This window comes from Macaca mulatta, chromosome 2 (assembly GCF_049350105.2).
Source record: "Macaca mulatta isolate MMU2019108-1 chromosome 2, T2T-MMU8v2.0, whole genome shotgun sequence".
NCBI lineage: Eukaryota > Metazoa > Chordata > Mammalia > Primates > Cercopithecidae > Macaca > Macaca mulatta.
In genome coordinates this window covers 41,000,120-41,023,418 of record NC_133407.1, presented here as the reverse complement: position 1 = coordinate 41,023,418, position 23,299 = coordinate 41,000,120, and the positions used below count along the sequence as shown (strand labels likewise).

At 43.6% G+C, this 23,299-nt stretch overlaps 1 protein-coding gene across 2 annotated transcripts in view; it reads right to left on the bottom strand.

Moving 5' to 3' along the window:
* Window positions 1-1,814: 1,814 nt before the first annotated feature.
* Window positions 1,815-23,299, bottom strand: part of CLDN18 (claudin 18) — a 35,320-nt gene continuing 13,835 nt past the window's right edge. For both annotated transcript variants that reach the window (XM_001114708.5, XM_015132093.3), the window contains exons 2-5: window positions 11,704-11,868; window positions 10,776-10,893; window positions 5,552-5,662; window positions 1,815-4,495 (exon numbers count right to left, since the gene is read on the bottom strand). In XM_001114708.5, coding sequence (XP_001114708.1) covers window positions 4,324-4,495; window positions 5,552-5,662; window positions 10,776-10,893; window positions 11,704-11,868 — 566 coding nt within the window. In that variant the 3' untranslated portion in view covers window positions 1,815-4,323. The remainder of the gene's footprint in view (window positions 4,496-5,551; window positions 5,663-10,775; window positions 10,894-11,703; window positions 11,869-23,299) is intronic.

Here is a 23,299-nt window from a genome sequence, read left to right as displayed (position 1 = left end):
TGGGGTGAGATCAGCATTGTTGGAGAGTTAAAGTATATAAAGCACTAGGCACAGTACTGCTTATCATGAGGACTCAGTACAGAAGCCAGATAATGAAAATATGTTAGTGAATCATTGTAATCGATCCTGAAGGTCACATAATTGGTTGGCAATGCAGTCAGAACCAGAAATCCAGGTTTTTGATCCCAAGCCCAGTGCTCTCTCCAGTGGAACACGTCAACTCAGAGATATCAGGCATTTTGGCAAAAATTGTGGCCATTGCAGTAGTCAACCCTGGATAGGGTTGACTGTGGAGGCAAGAAGGGGCTGGATACTACCTAAGTAAAAGGTGAAAGAACTGGGGACTCCCAGGGATTTTTATGAGTAACAGTGCTGAGTCTTATTTTGAGCCTGTACTCCATGGCTTGGTTTGTCCATTTCTGTGTTTGTACAAGGAGACTTCAAAATGCCCCTAAGTTTTAGAAAATTTAAATGTCAATAGCTCAAAATTACATCACTAAGGACAACTTTCTACTGATGATTTTTGTAATCTCACTTGTTTAAAACTGAATGTAAAGTGTTTTCTTTTTGTCTTTTTTTTTTTTTTTTTAAGTTTTTAGGTTTTAATTATCAGCTTGCTTTGAGAACCAGAGTAATCTCTCAGATCCTTCCCTTCTGTACTATATACTGTTTGGTCAGTCAGAGAAGCTCAGAAGTTATATCTCTGAAACTTGCTCTGCAGTTTCAACCAAAAGAAGAAAATAATGAGGCAAAGCAATGAGTTTGCCTGATTTTTTAAGGACCCTGGGTCCTTAGAATACAAGTCTTCAGGGCATATGACAAATCTCCATGTTTTGACTGGGGGACCCAGGCTTCACCAAACTAGATTCCACTGCTCTGGCTATTGGAAGAGGTTTAGGGATGGGTACATTACTCAAATAATCTAATGTATTTTGTTAGAATTTTTCTCCTATGGATAGAAGGAAAGAGATGCTTCCATTTGGCTAGGTTTCCCATAGCTGAAACATGGCTTTATGGCTAGAAATATAAGCAGCCAACACAACAACTCACAATCTTCTTGAGAAGCAAACCAACAGAGAAGAAAGCAGAACTGAGATATGGGCAGAGAAAACTAGAGTCTTAATCATAACCCTTGATTCAGTTGTGTATGAAGCCAACCCTGGCCTCAGATATCCCAGTTACATAAACATTGCCCTCTTTGTCTTAAAGTTGTGCTGCTTGGTTTTCTGTCACTTAAGTGGGTCCTTTACTTGTATTATTCCATTATACTTATCATCCCTATTTTACAGATAAGGAAACGGAGACTCAGAAAGCTTAAGGGCTTTGCTCAAGCTAACATAGCTGGGAAGTAGTATGACCTGGACATGAGGTTGGGCTGTTCTGACTATAAAGCTTATGCTGTTTTTGTAGCTTGATACTGCCTCAGTTTATCGAGCTGGTCAACCCAACCCTTGGCAGCATCAAGAGGGCAGGCACTGGCTCTCTTGTTTTATTGGCCCACAAACAGGCCAATGACGTTAGACACTTTGGGCTGGTGCACTTAGGGTCAGACAGGCTAAACTGGATCCTTGGACCCCATGCTGCATGCCTGATTGCTCTGGGAACTCCTTTTCATTAAGGCTTCCAAACTTGCAGAAACCACAAACTGGTCTGGACCAACACCTAGCTGTCCTCTAGGCAGCTAGGCTGCTACTGAGCAGAAACGGATTCTGAAAGCAGAAAAACTCCCATGAAGACGCATCTGGCATTGAGGTGCTGGGACTTCCCACCTCCACTTCCCAAAACTTATGAAAACAGAGCAGAAGCTATTCAACTGTAGGACAACAGTGTTTTTAATATTTAAGTAACAAAACATTCAGGTTAACACTCAATGCATATACAATAAGATAGAGCAACAACAAAATTACAAAGCACAATCTAACTATATGGAGGCTTTCAAACAATTAAGTGTTGGATGGAGAATGTGCTTATTAAAAACCCAGCTGAGCCACATCGCACTGCCTGAGACCTGACCAGGGGACTTTCTGGTGGTAGGAGGGAGAGCTCATTGTGCCCCATGGCCTTCAACTCAAATGGATGCTCTTCAACTCAAATCCAGAGAGCACTTAACAATCCTCATGCTCTAGATTGCCCAACCCTCCTCCTTGCTTTTCTTTTTACTTTAGTTGACTTGTCTGCTCATCCTTTACCCAAACTGAGGCAGTGAGTTCCACAAATACTTCCTCTGGTTTGGTCTAAATGTTGCTGTCTCAGTGAGAAGGGCCTCTGAGCTCACTGCTCTGACTCTTGATGAACACAACTTGTTATTATTTAATGGGGCATAATCTGTTCTTTCTCCAGACATAGTCTATTCAGCCTCAAGACCCTTATGAGTATTCACCAATCCCCTTGGAGGTCACTTTTGTATGTGCTATTGATGTGAGGACTTTACTCTCAAATAGTAACCTAATGGCCAAGTTCCCCTGCACCAATGCTGCTCTGGGTAGTTTTTAGAGACTGCTCTTACCTCAGTGTCCTAGGGGGTCTGTCTGGCTTTGGAACTGGGATGGAATTCTAGTGTCCTGGAAGGAATTTAGACTTTCTGCTCAAAAGGGCAGTGATGTAAGCTCAGGGAAGGTGTGTGGTTACAAAGAACTTCCAGTTTTTCCCGAATATCTGACAGTCCAACCACTCTAGATGAATTCAGAGAAAGGAACAGCTTTCAGAGTAACAAAACTGACCAGTTTTGATGGCACACATCTGTAGTCCCAGCTACTTGGGAGGCCAGGGTAGGAGAATTGCTTGAGTGCAGGAGTTTGAGGCCAGCCTGGAAAGTGAGACCTCATGTCTAAACAAAGCAAAACAAAGCAAAACCGACCACAGTGCCAGGAAAGTGCTGCTGCCAACTGGCAGTGGCTTGTAACCATGCCAATGTGGATATGTGTCACTTGGAAACATAACATTTAATGCAGGCTCAACATTTTTTTTTTTTTTTTAAAGAATTGGTTTTAACTTACTTCCTAGGACTTGCTGTGTTCCATTATTTATTTTTTATTTTTTAGACAGGATCTCGCTATGTCACCTGGCTGGAGTGCAGTGGTCTGATCATGGTTCACTGCAGCCCCAGCCTCCCCAGGCTCAAGTGATCCTCCCATCTCAGCCTCCCAGGATATGGGACTACAGGTGTATGCCACCATGACTGGCCGATTTTTTCTCTGTATTTTGTAGAGACAGGGTTTCTCCACATTGTCCAGGCTGGTCTTGAACTTCTGGGCTCAAGTGATCCTTCCTCCTCAGCCTCCCAAAGTGCTGGGATTACAGGCATGAACCACTGCGCCCAGACATTATTTAGTTTTTACATAGCTTACACTTACTATCATGTATAATCAGAGCCATAGAAACCTCAAAGGGAGAGAATTAGGATCAGTGAACTTTTCATGGAATTTGTACTTAAGCGTGACTTTACAAAGTACCATATAGACAATGTCAAAGCAATTATTTTTTCATTTCCTTCTATCCACATGTAGGGGTGAGGCTAATTCATAGAGATAGTGTATCATTTTACTAAAACATTATTTATTTTAACTATATTTAGGACTTAGATTAAAAAATTTTTTTTCTCATTCATCTAGGGACAATTTCTGACCCGTGACAGAAAGAGGACTCCAGTGGAGAGCTCAGGAAACTCCTAGAATGGTCTTGCTGGAATAAGAAGATGCTAACAGCAGTAGAAAGGCTTGGTTGCCTCAAGCTGAAGATCACTTTGGTTTGGTAATGTTTAAGATCACAGCGTAAGAAAACCCAGATCATGGGCTGGAGAGATTGCAAATATCTTGCTCTTATTGCTTCTTCTTCAGTAAGTGTTTATTAGTAGCCAAGCTAGGGGTGGGGAGGCAAAAGTCAAACAGCAGAAAATAATGTCTGTCGATCTACTCCTTTTCCTCTCAGAAGTTTTCTTGGGGATAAGCTGGGAACTAGATCATCAATGGGTTTATTGACTAGGAGGAAGAGGGGGGAGTTATCTAAATCATTAAAATGTGAGACAGAGATTAAAACCACATTCTCTCATCAGAGTAGAAAGTTATATTTAAAAAAAGAAATAGAGGATTGAAAATGTGAGCTATAGCCTCTAATTCATAAATGATAACTCAGCTGTTTTATGATGGAATATTTAGAGACAGAGACATGAGGCTAAGACCACTTGGCCTCTCCAAAGATGAAATCAAGGCTTTTCTAACTTCCAGCTGTGAGTCAAAAGCAATAAGAAGTCAAGATGAAATCTCCTTGTTTTTTGGGTGAGCTCTTTGGGAGTTTCCTCTGCCTGTGCTGAGAGGTCTTGGAGCATTACACATAGTCGTGCTTGGACGGATAAGATTGTAACTCGTCCTCTGTGTGGGCACCCCCATCATATGTCTTCTTGTTTTTGGTGTTGGACCCAAAGCCAGTGCTGGCCTTGAAGCCTCCAGGCTTGTAGGCAACACTGTGGCCCGAGGCATGATAAGAAACGGCTTTGTAGCTGAAAGAAAAATAAACATTCCAAGATTGTAGATGTCTTTGTCAGGAGGCCCAACCTCTTATTTACCCTAAACTGTCTCAGTCTTGGCACTGAAAGTACAGTGTCCCTGGAAACCCATCAGTCCGGGGCAAACCAGGATAGTTAGTAACCCTGGTTTTTGGTACACTGGTTTTTCTGCCTCTGCAGTGGAACAGAAGTTCTTGCACTTTAGAGCTTTGCTGAGCCAAGAACAAAATCTCCTGAGAATAAAATAATTGTGATTCCAAATGGACATTTCTGGATGGTGGAGAGAGGTATCCCCAAATCCTCAGTAACTAATGAGTTCCCTCTGTTAATCAATAAAAACAAAGTTGAACCAGAAACAATGTCCAGGGGAACATTTTACATCAAAGGATCATAGAATTTGTGAGCTGGAAGGTACCTACGTTCAGCTCATTGCCTCAAGCTGCTCATCTCATGGATGAGGTGATAGAGGCACACAGAGAGCAAATAACCTGCTGGAGGTCACAGGGGTGGTCAGCAGCAGAACCACACTGGAATCCAGCTCTCCCCACACCAGTTCAATGTGGGGAGTTACAGCGGAGTTTCTCAGCAGCAGCACTGTTGATGGTTTGGAACAGATGCTTCTTTGCTGTGGGACAGTTCTGTGCACTGTAGGGTGTTTAGTAGCATCCCTGGCCTCTACCTGCCAGAGGCCAGTATCACTCTCCCCCACCCTCCCAAAATTGTAACAGTTAAAAATGTCTTCACATGTTGCCAAATATCCCCTGGGGGGAAAATGCTCCTAGTTGAGAACCATGGAGTTACGAAACAATCTCAGAAGGAACCAAGAGGGATGGATTTTTCTTACAAATAGGATCACATTTAAATCAATCTAGGCTGAAATATTCCCATTCTATCCTTTAGGTTTCCCCTAAAAGAGAAAGTTCGATAATCCTTAAGTCAAATAAAGTTCTTCCATATACCTAGATTAATTTTTTTTTGGCTGCAAGTTATACATTAAAATAGACCCTGAACAAATAAAACGTCCAGTTGCAGCGGAACAGGGAGACTCACTTGGTTTCTTCTGGTGCCAGGCCCCGGCAGGCGATGCACATCATCACACCCCCAATTAGTGTGAGGCCTCCAGCGACCCAGCCCACGAACAGAGCCGCACCAAATGTGTACCTGGGTGGGGAGATGGTGGCTGTCAATATGGTTGACTCAACTCTCCAGGCTCTGCCCACTGCACCTGGCTCTGCCTGTTCTTTCTGTCTCCACTTTTGGATTCCACATCCATCCCTGCCCATGCCCCTGAACACACACTCCTGTGGGTCACAGCCAACTGATCAGGTACCCTGGAGAGTAGAATTGGGACTAAACCGAGGGGGCAAAACAGCAGGGGATTCCAGCATCACTCAACCATAATATTATAAATCTTTGTGAAACATCTCAAGAAATCTCCTTCCCCTCTCTACTGGCAAAAGAAAGTGTCTTGAAGGTTTGGCAAGAGAAGTTTGAGAGATATAAAATCAATCCCGACTGGACGCGGTGGTTCACGCCTGTAATCCTAGCACTTTGGGAGGCCAAGGTTCAACTGAGGTCGGGAGTTCAAGAGCAATCTGGCCGACATGGTGAAACCCTGTCTCTACCAAAAATACAAAAATTAGCTGGGTGTGGTGGTGCACATCTCTCATCCCAACTACTCAGGAGGCTAAGGTATGAAAATTGCTTGAACCTGGGAGGTGGAGGTTGCAGTGAGCTGAGATTGTGCCATTGCACTCCAGCCTGGGCAACAGAGTGAGACTCTGACCAAAAAAAAAAAAAAAAAAAAAAAAAAAAAAAAAATCAATCTCAAATTCTTATTTCTGAAGGAATTTTAGTTCCTTGAGTTCTCAGTATGGGCCAATAAGCAGTCATCTTAACTTATCTCAAATAACCCTTACAACCATCCATGCAGGCAGAGCTATTACCTTCAGAAGGAACTAAGTTGAAGTGACTATTCCTTCTTTTATTGATGTCTTTACTTATTTGTTCAACAAGTCTTTATTGAGTTCCTACAATGTGCAGAGCCTTGCCCTGGTACTGGGACACTGGACGAACAAGGTAGACAGAGACGCTGTGCTCGTGGTGCTTCTGTTCCAGCTCACAAGAGAATTCTACCTTGGGGTGGTCTGACTCCAAAGCTGGTGCCCTTCGCCTAGGGGGCCTGCCTCCAATGGGACTCAGTTACATCGGATCAGGATTGAGAACAAAATCTCCTGAGAATAAAATAATTGTGATCCCAAATGGACATTTTTGGATGGTGGAGAGCAGTATCCTTCTTCAAGTGACCAAAAACTGTTAGGATGTCAGTGCATATTTTAATGCCAGCTGATAACTTGATTTCCAGCTCCATGAGCTCTGCAGAAAAGGAGAGCTCAGCACGGAAAAGGAGTGCCTCTCCTTGGAAGTTTCCCTTTGCGTTCCCCAAAGAGCACAGGGACTGTTTGTAGAACTTGATGAATTACTAATATGTTTAAAGTCTACGACACAAGCTAAGAACGTTATACCAACAATAGGAAGACAAGTAATATGTGTGCAAACCTCTGCAACCTAAGAAAATACAATACTTTAGATGTGCTTTAAAAGCACACACATTGGCTGGGTGTGGTGGCTCATGCCTTTAATCCCAACACTTTGGGAGGCCAAGGCAGGCAGATCGCCTGAGGTCGGGAGTTCGAGACCTGCCTGGCTAGCATGGTGAAACCCTGTCTCTACTAAAAACACAAAAATTAGCTGGGTGTGGTGGCAGGTGCCTGTAATCCCAGCTACTTGGGAAGTTGAGGCAGGAGAATTGCTTGAACCCAGGAGGCGGAGGTTGCAGTGAGCCGAGATCGCACTATTGCACTCCAGCCTGGGCAACAGTCTCAAAAAAAAAAAAAAAAGCACACACATTTAGCAGGATTAAAGTAAACAATGTAAGCTTCATGACCAAGTGTAGTACTAATATGTAGAGCAAAACTGGTTGACTGAGTTCAGTCCTTGGAAAAGTTCTGGGAGAAAATTTACCTATAGGCTATTTTTATTTCCTTGGACTGGGAAAAAGACAGAAATTTGGTTTAAGGGCTTCTGCCTTGGCATGAAGAGCCCTGCCCCGTCATCCTACCCGGTGTGGCTGGGGGCTGAACAGCAGATCTTTTCCTGGGGCTCTTCCTAGGGTGGTCCCTAGGTGATTTCCTGATGACAGCCCTGGTCCGTGGGCCCTGACACAGACAGAGCCCCTGTCCTTGATACCCCTATGGATGGTTGAGTGATTGCTTAATGCTAATGATGATAACAACAATTGCTACCATGTATGAAGCCCTTACTGATACAGTGATAAGTGCTTTTTACCACTGTCTTGTTTAATTTTCCCAATAACCACTGTGATAGTATCTGTCACTCGCATTTTACAGACGAAGAGATTGAAGCTCAGCGAGGCTGAGGAACTCCTCCAATGACCCAGGAAGGACACGATATTGTCAGGATTCAAATTCAGGTCACTTTGCCTTCAAAGCTCTCATTGTTAATGAATCTTCTGGGCATGAGGGACGAAGTCCTTTTCCTCAACTTAGATACTCTGGGTCAAGGTTAGCAAACCTAAATACTTACCTGGGACAGGCAAGAAACTTAAATGAGTGAAGTGAGCTAGATAGAAGAACATAATTTTGTTTTCTCAACTGTAATATATGGAAAAATCCCTATAAGCATGAGTTGGGCTATTCGGGCAGAGTGGGGACTGTGGTAAACTGGACAGAATGAGTCCTAGCCAGAAGGGCAGCTGCCTCTCAGCTGCAGAGATGGAGGTCATATGAGAATGAGGGCCCAGGGCAATGCTACCAGATCTTCTGAGTTTTTACACAAAGCTGGAAAACAGAGTATGCGTATGTGTGTGGGCGGTGAGGTCTCCTTGTCGTAGGCCCTAGTGGTGCTCTACCATTTAACTGTTTCTGTGGGTCTCTTCCCCTGCTTGTGTATTCCTTTGCCTTTACCTGCTGGCCCCTGTGGCTGCCTCTGGAATTCTAGCTTTGGTTTAGCCACTGAAGCCACTCTGCCCACAGGGACTGACTGGCACCAAGGTATGAAAGCTCAGCTCTTTAGTTTGGGGTTGAGACAACTCTAGCGTCTAATTTGCACTGCACAGCTCTCCTCAGGATCAGGCTGAGTCCCAGGGCTTCACCTGAAATCACGCCCGTGCATGGCTTCCCTTCCTTCCCGGCCCTGCTTCCCTCTCCTACTAACCCATCTCCCTTTTCTTAATAAACTCTGGCACTGGGATCCTCTTCTCAGGATCTGTTTCTGAGGGACCCAGTCCTTAACCCTTCTAATCTTTTTTTTTTTTTTTTGAGATGAAGTCTCGCTCTGTCGTCCAGGCCGGAGTGCAGTGGCATGATCTCGGCTCACTGCAACCTCTGCCTCCCAGGTTCAAGTGATTCTCCTGCCTCAGTCTCCCAAGTAACTGGGACTACAGGTGCCCACAACCACACCCAGCTAATTTTGTATTTTCAGTAGAGATGGGGTTTCACCATATTGACCAGGCTGGTCTCGAACTCCTGACCTTGTGATCTGCCCACCTCAGCCTCCCAAAGTGCCGGGATTACAGGCGTGAGCCACCGCTCCTGGCCTAACCCTTCTAATTTTTGAAAGTTGGTGATTGGTTCAGATTATAAAATGAAATGTTTTATACAAAATACCTTGCAGTCTATGTACAGTGTGAGGGCAGGCAGTTTGCAGCTCTAGTCTGGGGCTTAGGCTCTGCCACTGTTACATACAACGTGGCAATAATAGAGTCAGGGAACAGGAGAAGGAGGGGGGTTCCAGGACCAAGTGGGGCACTGGAACCAAAGCTCCATCAAGGTGACTGCCAAGGTCTTTCTTGGCAGCTGGGCTGTCTTGTAAGCCTTCTGGGTGGAGAAAAGGAGAAGACAAAAGAAAGGGAAAGACAGCTGCCCATCCACGGAGGGGGAGGTTCAGGAGGACTTTCAGAATTCTATAGTCTTAATTCCAGGACTGAAGCTCCCTGCCCACAGGACAGGGGCCGGTGCTAGGGAGATGGTGTGAGAGAGTGATGGCAGGTATTAGTGCTAAGTGCCAAGTGGCTGGTAGATGGCTCCTCTGGGCAAGCGCAATGACCCCAGGTACCCAAATGCTCTGGGAAAGGTGGGCTCTTCTAAGTAGCCTGAGCAATCATTCTGGTTTGGCCATGATGGAGGAGTTTCCCAGAATGTGGAACTTGCAGGGCTAAACCTGGGAAAGTCTCAGGCAGACTGGCATGAGTTGGTCAACCTACTTCTAAGTTGCACCTGTAACTAAGAGACCATGAGAGGAACATAGAGTAGGATTGGGGAAGTTTTTGGGGATCACTTCCTTTACATTCTTGAAATAAAGCAGAAAAATGAATGGGGATTGGAGTTCCAGGGAGCCGGAGGGTAATGGATTTATCATACCCTCATTTTCCGTCTGTACCTCATGTTGATGTGGCTGGAAAAAATGCCAAGTGCATGCATCCAGAGATGCAGGTCACTGAGGTCTAATATTTATATTTCTTCCCAAGAACAAGATCTTTCTTTTTCAGGAATTTGCTCCAGCTTCTTGCTATGAGATATATCCGTTTAAAGTGACTACATGAATATGGGCATTGGTATTGTTTTTCCGTCTTTTAAAAGTTCTACTCTCCTTCAGACACCAAATTGTAGTGGGGTTTCAGCTCCCTCTGCCAGACTGTACCCCCTGTGAGAGCGGGGACTTTGTATCTCCAGCACTCTGAACATGTCTTGGCTTACAGCAGGTGATCAATACATTTGTAGAATAAATGAATTAATGAATGAGAGAAAGAGGCAGCTATACCAGAAAGGAACATCACTTTTCTCACCCCTACTGCACCTTGCTAATTTCTATTCAAACATTTACCTGTTCCTAGCCAGGTTCCAGTTATGGACTGTAGATGTAAGTTGATGTTCATTTACTTGCCTGGGTTAATAGTGCCTGTTTCATCGCCACCACAATGGGGCTTGTGTAAGAGTGTTAGATAAATACTATGAACTGTCACTGTATTTCAATGCAAATGTCAGATCAGCCTCAAGTCATATCACCAAGGATATTTCACTGAAATGAAGTTTATGAATTTACAGGTGATTGTTGATTTATGATACGGCATGGTTGTCTCTGATAAATTTTTGGTATTTCAGGCACTGACAGTCACATTAGGCGCACGTGTTTAATCAGATTCTTATAACAATATTCATCATGGTGAATGACGAGACCTAGATTAGGAGGTTACCTGGTCTGAACAGTCTGCACCATCCCACCCATGCCGGTGTACATGTTAGCTGTGGACATCCAGAAGTTAGTCACCAGCATGTTGGCAAACACAGACACTCCAGCAATTGCACAAAGACCTATGGGCAAAGAAAAAGAAATCTCCAGAGTTAGTTTCAAGGGATTACAATGTTTCTGAGGCAGGTTATGCCTAGATGAGTTTAGATGAGTAGGCTGCAGAATATTGTATCCTTATAACCAAGCATTGATTACTGAATTCTCGCTATGTGCTAAACATTGTGATAGGTGCTTAGAATGTTTTATCTTGCTAATTGTGGAAGAACATGTGTGTGTACAGAAAGAAATTTTTCATACATCTTGGGACCAAGGCTCAATAGTCCAAATATTTTTGGTCTGTTTCTTTGGTAATGTCAAGATATCTTCCCTTAAAATCACTTTCTAAAGCCTCGCCAAAAAAATGCCTTTTAGGGATCAAGTCACATGACTCTTTTAGGGTTGAGAACCTTTTTTTTCCAGCTGAATTTAAGATTCAAAAGCTTACTAAGTTTTTTTGTTTGTTTGTTTTTGTTTGTTTGTTTTTTTTTAATAAAAAACCATTTCTTTTAATCAACATGGGGTGTCACAATGCTGCCTAGGCTGGTCTTGAACTCCTGGACTCAAGTGATCCTCCTGTCTTGGCCTCTCAAAGTGCTGACATTATAGACGTGAAGCACTGCATCCAGCTAAGAACCTCTTCTATTGGGGTTGGAGTGGCAGCTAAGACGGACCTTAGCACTCATGATACGCAATTGGGCCTCCACACTCAGATCGTGAATCTCAGTATGAAAAGTTCTGAACCACATTCAGGAGTAGGGAGGAGTCACGTTTTCTCTACCAGAATGATTTGGCTTTGACATTCCAGAAGTGGGAACTCCAGGCTCTGTGTTTACCTGAGACAATGAACATGATCCCGGAGGTCAGTGTCATGTTGGCTTTGGCAGAGTCCTCCATGCTGCCAATGCGGATGCATTTCAGGGCAAAGATGGATACCAGGAGGCCAATGGCACCCAGGACGATGCCTACGATCATCAGGGCTCGCACTGCCTGCAGCATGGCTGTGGGACAAGGGGCAAGACACAGCAGACGAATCAGACCAGCTCAGCACACTTGATTCGGCTCTGGTTTAATAAACCACAACTAACCTGCACCAAACACCTGAGAGACAGCAAAGTCCAAAAACTGTGAACCTTGCCATTGTCAAAGGATGTGGAATTGTGGGAAATACAAAATACATCACTTACAATTCTCTGACTGATGAAGGACATGCACTCAGAGGTCTACAGAATCAGAGAATTATGGATGGTTGGAACCGGGGAGGCCCTTGGATTGTACCTATTTCAGCTTCCTCATTTTTACAGCTTGATAATCTGGGATCCGGAAAGGGAAAATAGTTTGTCTAAGGTGAGAGTTCGAATTACTGATAGAGCTTATAGCTGTGACTTCTAACCCAAATATTTTTCTTCTCTTGTGCTTCCGTATGTGATAAAAGTTTTACATAGTTGTGTCCACTTTAGGAAACCGAGAATTCATTTATAGCATATGATGAAGCCAAGGTTGCTAAGTGATATACCAAGGATACTCAATTTTGTCCCTTTCCACAAGGAACTACTAAGATTATGGTGAGCTGTAGGTTTCAGATGTATATAAAAAGATCAATATAACAATATTAGGCCTTTCAACTGGACCACAGTTTATCAGCGGTTCCCTTTCTAGGAATTAGTCGTACGTATAGGCCCTACAGGGACTCTTCTGCAGTGCCCTTACCTCCAGATATACCCAAAGTTGTTTCTAGTGCATCCTTAAATTGCTGTGACTCATTGCAATCATTGTTTACTGAGCCCTCCTGACTGGCCATGGGATGACAGTAGCTAACAACAGATCAGACATGGTCTCTGTTGTCATGGAGCTTATGCCAAAGTGGGGAATGACAGTCACTAAGTGTGTCTATTACAAGTATAAATAATTTAACAAGGAAGACAAATTAGTCCTTCATGTGTTCCAGTAGGCAAGGCCCCTAGTGTGGGTTGGTATGGTGGAGCTGAACTGCAAAACTGTGTGGAGATACTTATGTGCTAGACACCAATTATTTTATTCCTCCAGTATATTCCCTTTTTTCCTAAGTCCATGATTTTTGAAGGAGTTGCCATGTCTTCAATCAGTGTTTTTCAAACTACTTAAAAATTTAAATTTCCAATCTGTCACAAATTGACATCCTGGCAAAATACAAAATCACCTGCTTGAGTGTCACAGACATGTCAAATTGTTATAAATGTTTAGAAATATTTATTCTTGATTTCGGTACCAGAACTGTTCAGGTGGGTAACACATAGTTTGTGCGCCAGCTTGGTACACAGGCCCTACTTTGAGTAGTGATACTGACCTCGATCTTTCAGGCCCTGACTTTATACCCGGTGCCTTGACCATGGCAAATTAATCCAGCATGGGCATCTGAGTCAAACCGGGCAGGTGAGACACTTATACAGAATGCCTGTGCTGGGCACAGAGAGCATCCGGCCAGTCTCTCTCCAGGGACTGAAAGTATAAGATGCTGTCCTGGGCGTCCAAGGTTTCCTTCAGGCGGTGAGCTGCTGTATAATGGCAAGCAGACCAAACCCAACAGGGAGGTAGAGAGCCCTGACAGTCAGTGTTTGAGCTCCTGACTCCAGCTTTTCCTATGGTCCACATACATTCTTTCCTTAGGTTTCAGGTGCTATCCCAGCACCATTATTATTATTATTATTATTATTATTATTATTATTATTATTTTAAAATCCCTACCTGTTTGAACTAATTCAGGTTGGGGTTCTGTTACTTGAAATCAAGTGGTTCTAACTTATGAAAGATGGTTTCATCAGTGTCTAGACATGCTAACCTTTAAAGTCTTATTGTTTTTGGAGAGTTTCCACGCCTCCAAGTTCGAAGTCATGACCAGAGTGCTGCTGAAGCCCCTTGCAGATGTGAGGGGACCTCTCGCACCAAGTCTTACAGCTGCAAAGACATTGCATTCCACAGTGTGGTATCAGAGAAGAAGTAAAGGGCATCATTTTTCTTTTTTGGGAAATTGCTGATTTTTTCCCTAGTTATATAAACAATAACTGCTCAATATAAAAATTTCAAGATGTATAGAAAACTATAAACAGGAAATAAAAAACAATAACCTGCTATTCCAACTCTTGGAGATCGCCACCTTTAGCATCCTGGTGGGTAGTTTTCCAGGAAGGAATTTTTAAAAAGAAGAAGCAAAACCCTCATGAAGCTCCCCCTGTCACCTGGACCCAAGGGAGCAAGTCAGGAGCCAGCTAGAAATGCAGATGGAGACCTTGCCAAGTTTTAACTAGAAGGGGATTGTGGGGTACACTCAAAGGAGGTGTCATTCCTACCCTCAGTGAGACCAGTTAATAATACCCAGGCAAAATTGAAATTTGGAAATGGAAAAGAAACAGGAGAAATGCTTATCACTTTTTTTCTCTTTGAAGGAGATACTGAGGGAATCTGCCTATAGGGCTATAGGCAAAAGGCTCAGAGGAAACTGTGAACAAAACAGAAAGTTCTGTCCTGCTTTAGTTTTCACAGGCAGTTGCTACTTTTGAGTGAAAGCTAGTAAGGAATTTTCAGACATTAAAAAATGTAATCCATGGGAAAAAAAAACCCTACGATGCAGATAATATAATTATCACCCATTTTATGGTTGAAGAAATGGACACTCAGGTGAGGTAACTTGTCCAAGGACACACATCAAGGGAAAGGAGGCGGAACTGGGAGTCAAATCCAAAACTGCCTCAAAATCATTACTTTTCCATCACAGCACATTGTTTTGAGGCACCTTATTCTGGAAAAACAGGTAGAGTCCTGCCTTCCATCAAGGTACAAGGATCTGTAAACTCTTACAGAATGTATCCTCCAAATTTGGAGATGCAACCATAAACAATCATGCTCCGAAATGGATGCTAAGAATGTGGAAGAAAGCGCTCTCCAAATCGTCTTAGGGAATAACCTGGCCTGGTAGATTATTTATAAATGTGACTCTCAAGATGACAGCATTCCCATCTCCTCCAGCAGTCCTGGGAGAGAACTCTCTCCAATCACCTTGGGAAGATTTCCCTCTCCTACAACAGCCAACATCATGGGCATCTGAGTCAAACATCAGTGGAGCTGCCAGCATATTCACTTTAAGGTGTGTTTGTATCATAAAGCAATTTGTCATGCCAGAAAAATCGGCAATCAATGAGAAATTCTGAAAAAGGAGAGTTAGATAATGTAGAACTTGTTCAAGTGCCTCCTGCAATGTCTGAGGAACAGAGGCCCTAGCAGCCTTCTCACCAGATATCTGTCTGAAGTATGAATGACAGTGTCCACCTATTCTAGTTCTATCCCACTGATCTCTATATACTTGATTCTGATTCTCTTCTCCCTAAATAAACTTCTGATTTTAACTTTGCTTCTCTGCTGGGAAGAGAATTCTACAAACAACGATCATCAGTCTTGGTCCCACTGGCAACTGTCATGGGGGCAGGTGCCAGTAAGTGGGAGGAAATTGGCTCCCCTGCTTATGGCTAGAAACCTCCTATGTCTAGTAATGACCATGGAGATTCATGGTGGTAAACTCACCTTCCCCTCCACCTGCACAGTCCTACCCTCTGGGATCCTAATCTTCTCTATAGATAAGTAAACAGAGAAAACTGCCACAAAGCAGGTAGCAGGTAGGTTTCTCTTTTAGCCATTTTTTCTCTTACTTGATATTCTGATCAAGAGGCTTATCAGCTGATAACAGGTGAGTCAACAGGCTCTAAAGCCTGATTCCCTGCACCAAAAGTGTGACTACAGCATTCTTCCCAATGAACAATGAAGTGTTATCAGACCTGAAGGGTGGGCAGGATTCAGGGCTGAAAGAAGCAAACAGAAAAATGGGAACTCAGTGTTCCCTCCCTGTTGCAAAACACCTTAATTCCCCAAGTAGCTGTGAGCTGACAGGTGAGGTGCTCTTGGGTGTGGTTTTTTTCAACACAGGCTGCACCTGAGCATCTTCTGGGGGCGCTTTTAAAGAAATATTAATGTTTGTTCTCACCCCCAGAGATTTTCATTTAATTATTCAATAACAAAATTTCAAGGAATAATGCGAGACAACAGCTTTCAAGAAGGGCTCAGCAGAGGTACTCAGAGCGGAGAGTTGGGCTGAAAGAGGGTTCTCGGGGGCTGGCATCACTAAGTGGAAGTGGGAGTGAGGATGATGGGACAGCAGTTCACTAGCAGCCAAAGGCCTGGACCGGGGCCCTGGTGGAGTAGGGGGATGGGAGGAGCCATACCTTCAGGCATAGCTTGGTCCTAGACTGGAGACAAGAGGGCTAATGGAGGAGCCCAAAGGAGGGGAGCTCAGAAGATGGTAGTCTGAGGCCAGACCCCAGAAGAAAGGCTCTTGAGAATAAGATGGGAGAGGCTAGATTCTCTAGAGATTCCAGGGAATCAACACAAAAGTCCTTAGTACCTTGTAAAATTCTACAGAACAATGTGACACCAGGTGAGTGTTATTAGGTAAGTCATTTAAGCTCAATGAAAACGAGTCCTCAGTTCTGGAGGGAGTCAAAGATATCTCCTGCATAGATATGTGAGGATCAGATGCTACTTGGCATAAACCTAAGCCAGGCTCAATAAATATCAGTTTCCTCTCCTTCCCTAAAAGCAACGTATCCCTTGGCAACTCCACATAGCTTTGACTTGTACTAACTGTATACGAACGTGAATCCTCTCACATGATGATAAAATATGGTTGAGGATTTGAAACAGCCATGTGTGTGAATTGCTATGGACAAGAGGGGAAGACAATTTGAAAAGAGGAAGAAAAGAAAGGCCTGGACCTAGCAGCCTTTAGTAGTGGGGAAGATCAGGAAAAATGAACACAAGACCCTCAATGAGCAGGGGAGCTAGCTGACAGTAGAGGCGGCATAGGTGGTTTCTATCTTCACTGACCTTCCTCTTCACCTCTGCTATGATTTGAATGTGTCTTTCCCTCCAAAATTTATATGTTGAAATGTAATCCCCAGTGCAATACTACTGCGAGGTGAGGTCTGTAGGAGGTACCCTCAGGAATGACATTAGTGTCCTTATAAAAGGCCTTGAGGGAGCCTGTTTGTCTCTTTTGCCCTTCTGTCCCTTCTGCCATATGAGGACACAGCAAAAGGCACTATCTTTGAAGAGCATGAACCCTTACCAGATGGAATCTGCTGACACCTTGATCTTGGACTTCCCAGCCTCCAGAACTGTGAGAATAAATTTCTGTGGTTTATACATTACCCAGTCTAAGGTAATCTTGTTATAGCAGCAGGAACTGTCTAAGACATCCTTTAAGGTGAGATCCACCTACAACTCTGATGATGTGTCTCCCCACCAAGAAATGATGCTGCACCACTGACTAGGCCATCCTAGGGCATGATGCTTTGTGGTAGCTGCCCCTGCCATCTAAATGGGGACCACCACAGCCGCAAGCTGAGCAGGCATTCTGGTTCCTAGCTTTTCTCATTGAGAAATCAGGGCAAGCAGCCTCATTTACCTAGGTTGAAGGTTCTCTTGAGCTGTGTAGACCTGTTCTCAGCTCCCTGTGGTGTCTTCATCATACACAATAACGTGTAACTTTTAGATGTTTGTCCACATATTTGAAGAGGCATGCTGATGCTGAAATATCTTTCTCTTTTGAAGAGAGAGAAAGCAGCTTTACTGAACACCAATAGACTCCCCAACTTTATAACTAACTTATAATCACTTCACCTTCTAGGGCTGGTTTCTTCTACCGGAAAATGGGGAAAGACAAACTGGTTTCATAACCAGTGAAACCATTCAGCCAATAGCAAGAAATAAACAGACAAGCTCCTTTAAAAAGGATACTTATGAGAAGTCTCACTTTTTTCCCTTATGGATTTTTGATTTAGATTTTGTGAAGGTTTTGTGAAACTGTTCTCTGGATTAAATGTGGTCTGGTTTAAAACTTCACTCCTGTGTGTGTAAATATGATTTATAGGTTGATAGGAAACTCTGTAACTCTCCCGTGGCTGTTGTTTTTACACACTGAAGCAGAAGGGGGAAAATGTAGATAGTCATATAAAAAAAAAAATCAAGACCCTCAGTGCCTGCAAAGGGGCTGAGATATAGTGAAGTAAGCAGAACCCGTAGGATGGGGATAGGAAAGGAGAACACAGGGCCTTAAGTGATCTCTCCTTTGGATATTTGAATTCATAAAATGTTTTTGAGTTTGGAGGAAAAAAAGGCTAGAAGATCAAATGTCCTAAGTGTTTGAGAACCCTGAGTGATGTAGACACAGCAGCGATGATTTAGTGATGCCAAGAGCTAGATCTTGTAAATGGGTCACAGGGCACTTTCTTTGTTTTTTTGTTTGTTTGTTTGTTTGTTTTTTTGAGACAGAGTCTTGCTGTCAGCCAGGCTGGAGTGCAGTGGGGTGATCTCAGCCCACTGCAACCTCTGCCTCCTGGGTTCAAGCAATTCTCCTGTCTCAGCTTCTTGAGTAGCTGGGACTACAGGCGCACACCACCATGCCCGGCTAATTTGTTCATATTTTTAGTAGAGACTGGGTTTCACCATATTGGTCAGGCTGGTCTTGAACTCCTGACCTTAGGTGATCCACCCACCTTGGCCTCCCAAAGTGCTGGGATTACAGGAGTAAGCCACCGTGCCTGGTCCAGCACTTTCATATAAATGTCTTACTGTGAGGCGTTTCACAAATGGGGAAAGTGAGGTCCAGAGATGTAGGTGGCCAAGCTGTGCCCTTGATTCTAGCTCACTTCCCTCTAACTGTAAGGCTTACCACTTTACCAAATTTAGTCAAAATGTTTGCAAGCACTTTAGAAAAAGCATTACTTGACTGTGATGTCAAGTCAGGGACATTATGGAGCCAGGGACATGAGTTTGCCATATCTTTGCCCCCTCTCCATTCTGCTCATTGTTGGCCCTTTACTCGTCCTTTCCACTGTTTCCAGGGAAGGCAAGTATGAATGGGATGCAAGTCATCCATGCTTTAAACTTAATTCATACTCCTAATTTCACATCATTGATGATATTGTTACAAATGGGTCAACGCCCATATACCCTCTGCGCTTATTGTGCTCAAGCCTAGACCAAGCTCTTCAATTCTAAAGGCAGCCCATTCCTGCATTTAGAAACAGGGTCTGGGCAGGGGAAAAGGATGCAGACTTGGAAGTCTTTGCCTTATGTTCACATCCTGTTTCTGCCATCTTTTATCCATGAGGCCTTGGGCATGTCCTTCCCTCACCCCCAGCCTCAGTTTTCAACTTTTTAAACCTAAAGCTAATACACATTTTCCTGATTTTTGTAAAGATTAAGCTGAAGAGCCAATATGCAGCTCAATAAATAGTAGTTATTTTACTTCTGGCACTGTCCTCAGAGCACTGCATGCTGTATCAACTGTGTGGAATACAATGAGATTGAATCTTGAGCTATCAGTTATACAGAGCTGGTAACATACAAGTATGCAGTCCTGCTACCACCACCATTTACTTCATTAATCCATCTTTAGTTTACACAATACAGCCTGTTGCATTGAATTACATTCTTCTACAACTGTAAGTTCCAAAGAGACATGATACATTTTTGTCAGATGAATGAAAAGTTAAGTGAGATTTTGCAAGAACAGAGATTGTGCTTAGGAAGAATTTAATAACTGGTAATGATTATTATAATTATTTATTTATATTTATTTTTTGAGGTGGGATCTTGCTCTGTTGCCCATGCTGGAGTGCAGTGGCATGATCACTGTGGCCTTGAATTCCTGCGTTCAAGTGATGATCCTTCTGTCTCAGCCTCCTGCATTGCTAGGATTACAGGTGCAAGCCACTGTGCCCAGTGATAATTATGATTATTAACTAGAGTATTATAGGTATCTGCCTTTTGCCTTTCTGTAAACACTTTAAGGCTTACTTCTGTGCTAACAAGTGACACTTTTCTGGGTTCTAGGTCAAAATTAAACTCTCTGGGAGAATCATTGCAAACTTACATTTCTCCCTCCAGGCATTTCATCCAGCTCCTCTGCTTCAGGTCTGTCTTCCCCAGTTCCTCGTCAAGTGCAAGAAAATACTTTACACGGCTGTTTCTGATGGGAAGTTAGGCATTAGGTCCTGGCTGGTTGTTATTCCTTCCAGCTCCTTTAGGAGCCCCACAAGTGTCCTCTTGGGCTGTTTTATCTCCTTGCATTGTTGCCTTTAGCTTTTGAGTTTCTTTCAAGCCTTTTCCTCCTGGTAATCTTCCTGCCCATTCTTACGCTCTTCAAATATTTTATTTTTAGAGATGGATGAAGTTTCACTTTGTTGCCCAAGATGGAGTACAGTGGCATGATCACAGTTAACTGCAACTTCTAACTACAGCTCCAGTGATCTTCCTGCCACAGTCTCCCGAATAGCTAGGATTACAGGCATATACCACTGTTCCCAGCTAGTTTTAAAAAAATTTAAACTTACTGTAGAGATGGGATCTCATTTTGTTGCCCAGGCTGGTCTTGAACTGCTGGCCTCAAGCAATCCTCCCACCTTGGCCTCCCAAAGTGCTTGGATTACAGGTGTAAGCCACCATTCCCAGCTCCTGCCCATTCCTTATCTAAGTCATCAAATAGATATTTGTATTTTGGGGTGCCAATTTGTAGCGTAGCCACTCCTGCTGCATGGGGACTGTCTGCTTTTAAGTCCACACTCTTCTTGAAGGCCACAGATTTTCAGTGATTTAAAGTACCTCCTTTTCTGCAAACTCAATCCCAAGAAGTGTTTTTTTCTGGCTTTTGGTGAAATCCTCTTCCCTCAACTCAGATAGGCAGAACTGGGGTACACTTCTGTGGTGGCTGCTGGGAACTGTCCCCCAGTTCCCATGGTGGTTCAGCCCAGCTTGACTTTTCACAGCACAACTAGGAGACAGGACACAAAGCAGCACCCACTTCCTACTTCTCCAACCCCCTATGCTTGCTGTGGGCCTTTTGTGGGAGATGAAAGACAGGCATATCAGAGTCCTCTGGCCACAATCTTACCACCGACAGAGCTTACCAACAGATGGTCTTGTGACCAACAGTTTCCAAGAGCCCTCAATGCGTTGCTACTGGCCCTGACATTCACATTTGCTGTCCTCCAGATGGGATTTGAGGAAGTCATTTCTTCCAGCTTCCCTAAAATCCTTCTCAGAGAGCCAAGGACCTCTCCTTTTGTGGGTCTGAAACATCTCAGATTTCCATGAGTGGCAACTGGGTTCCCTCTCTAAGAGGTCTTTGTCTGGCTTGACATGGAATAAAAGTACCTAGCATCACCAATTCTCCCACCTCTCTTCCTCTCTCCCTCTCTACTTTCTTCTTTCTCGCCTTCCCTTCCTCTCTCCCTCATCCACTGTTCCTTTCTTCCTCCTCGCTTTTTGAAAAAAATGTGCTTTTACCCGCCCCCACCATGGCAATATTTACATTCCTCTGTTATTAAATGCTAGGGAACTTTTACATTGTAAAAATTTACCTCAAACCCCTCCTCTTTCCTGATTCCAGGCCATGCCCACCAAAATGTCTAGCTCTGAATTACACACTATATATTATCTTATATCAGATGATAGTTTACACATATAATTCAATCATATTTGTTTGAATATAAATTAATGGTATATCTTCTTCTGCAATCTCATTGGTTTTGACTATTTGATGTTCAGGGAATTATCTGTCTGGCAGAACTGAAATAAGTGTGGTTGATGTGTTGCAGCCCAGGCAGTTACAATTCAAATGCTCCCTGTGGTAGAGACAGTAGGTGCTCACCAAATAGCTATGTGCTCCTACATCTCCCAGCTCCTGGGGCCATATAGCTAGTTCTGGCCAATGCACTGTGAGTGACATGTGTTACTTTCAGATTGAAGCAGTTAAGAACTGTTGTGCCTCCTTCAAGCCTTTACTCTCTTGCCCCAGAAACTTTGAATAATGTAGCTACAAGGAGGCTGCTCTTCCTACAGTGGACTTTATGTGGGCAGGAAGTAAACTTTTGTTGTGTTAAGCCATTGAGATGTTTAGGTTTGTTTGTTGCAGCAGCAGACATTAACTACTCTGACTAATAGAGTCTCTGAACTCTAGCCTCTGCAACACAGTAGGCATGCAAGAGATATTTGTTAAATACATGATTGGATGAACAAACGAATCTGTTCCAGGCAGGAGGAGGACCAGGTCCTTTTTTATATATGGAGCCATAATAACAAAAGGTTTGTAGTACAGAAATGATTTACTGTCCTTTTTGGAGGAAGACCTTAACCTGTTTTTAGTTCAATGGCTTGCATAAACACTTAAAATGAACTATTCGTACTATTTAATTCAACTTAATTTATCAGTCCTTTGCTGAATACTCACTCTACCAGGCCCTTTTCTGGGAACTGGGGAAATAATTCTTATTTAGCTGAAGGGAACCGCCACATAGAAGCTGAATGAGACAAATGTAAAAATAACCAAGTTAATAAGCTAAAGTTCTGACTCAAACAGAACTCCCTTACTGAAACTGTCCTGATTTTCCCCCCTCCTGACTCTTCCTACTGAATAACCACTTCCTTTCTGGTGCTTCAAACATCTGTGTCAAAGCCTCATGCCATGTGTTGCCTTTGCTTTGATATTCACGCACACGCCTGTCCCCTCCGCTGGAATTTACGGCGCTGACAAGGCCAGTTTTGTGTTGTGTACTCTTTGTAGGTATGCAATAAATGCTTCCCAGATTTGAGAGCAGTGTCACGAGGAGCGAATATGCTCAATGCTATGAGAATGCTCTGGGTTTGGTACAGAGACTTGTGGAATCTTTATTCAATTTGGGGGCTTGAGGAGGTGTGGGGGAAGATTTGTGAGAGGACAGTTGGGGTGGTGGAGGGGGGAATTCAGGGGAGCAGGAGCAATGGGTGTCCAGGACCAAGTCCAGGGTACTGAAAGGACAGAAGAAACAGGATGGGGGAGTAAGAGACCGCCAGGGAAGTTAGGTGAGGGGTTAGGAAGGTTTGGTGTCAGGCTGTTATGTGTGCACCTAATTAAGCTGGGAATGGGGAACCACAGAAGTTGGTTGGGTTTTGAAATGTCTAAGGAGATGAGAACTGAGAACTAGGAGTTAGTGACTAAAAGACTCCTCTTTATCCTCTGCTATGGTCAAAAAAGCAAACATTCTAAAGAGATGAAGGATAGAAACCAGACTGAGAAAGGCTAAGGGTGAGAGGTAGTGGAAAAATGTAGTCTTTTAATTTGGTTTGTCAGTGACCCAGGAGAGAGACAGAACTTGACAATGATCAGGATCAACAGATTTCCCCGGAAAGGAGGCCGTATGCATAAGTGAGGAGAAGAGATGAAAGAGGCAAGGAGGAGAGGGGATGACCAACAGGGCATGATCCCAGACAGGTGGCCTGAGGCCTTCAGAGCCCTGCTGGGGAGGTTGACCTTAGCAGGAGAGTTTGACCTTAGCAGGAAAGCAGGGAGGAGAATCTTGTTCTGTC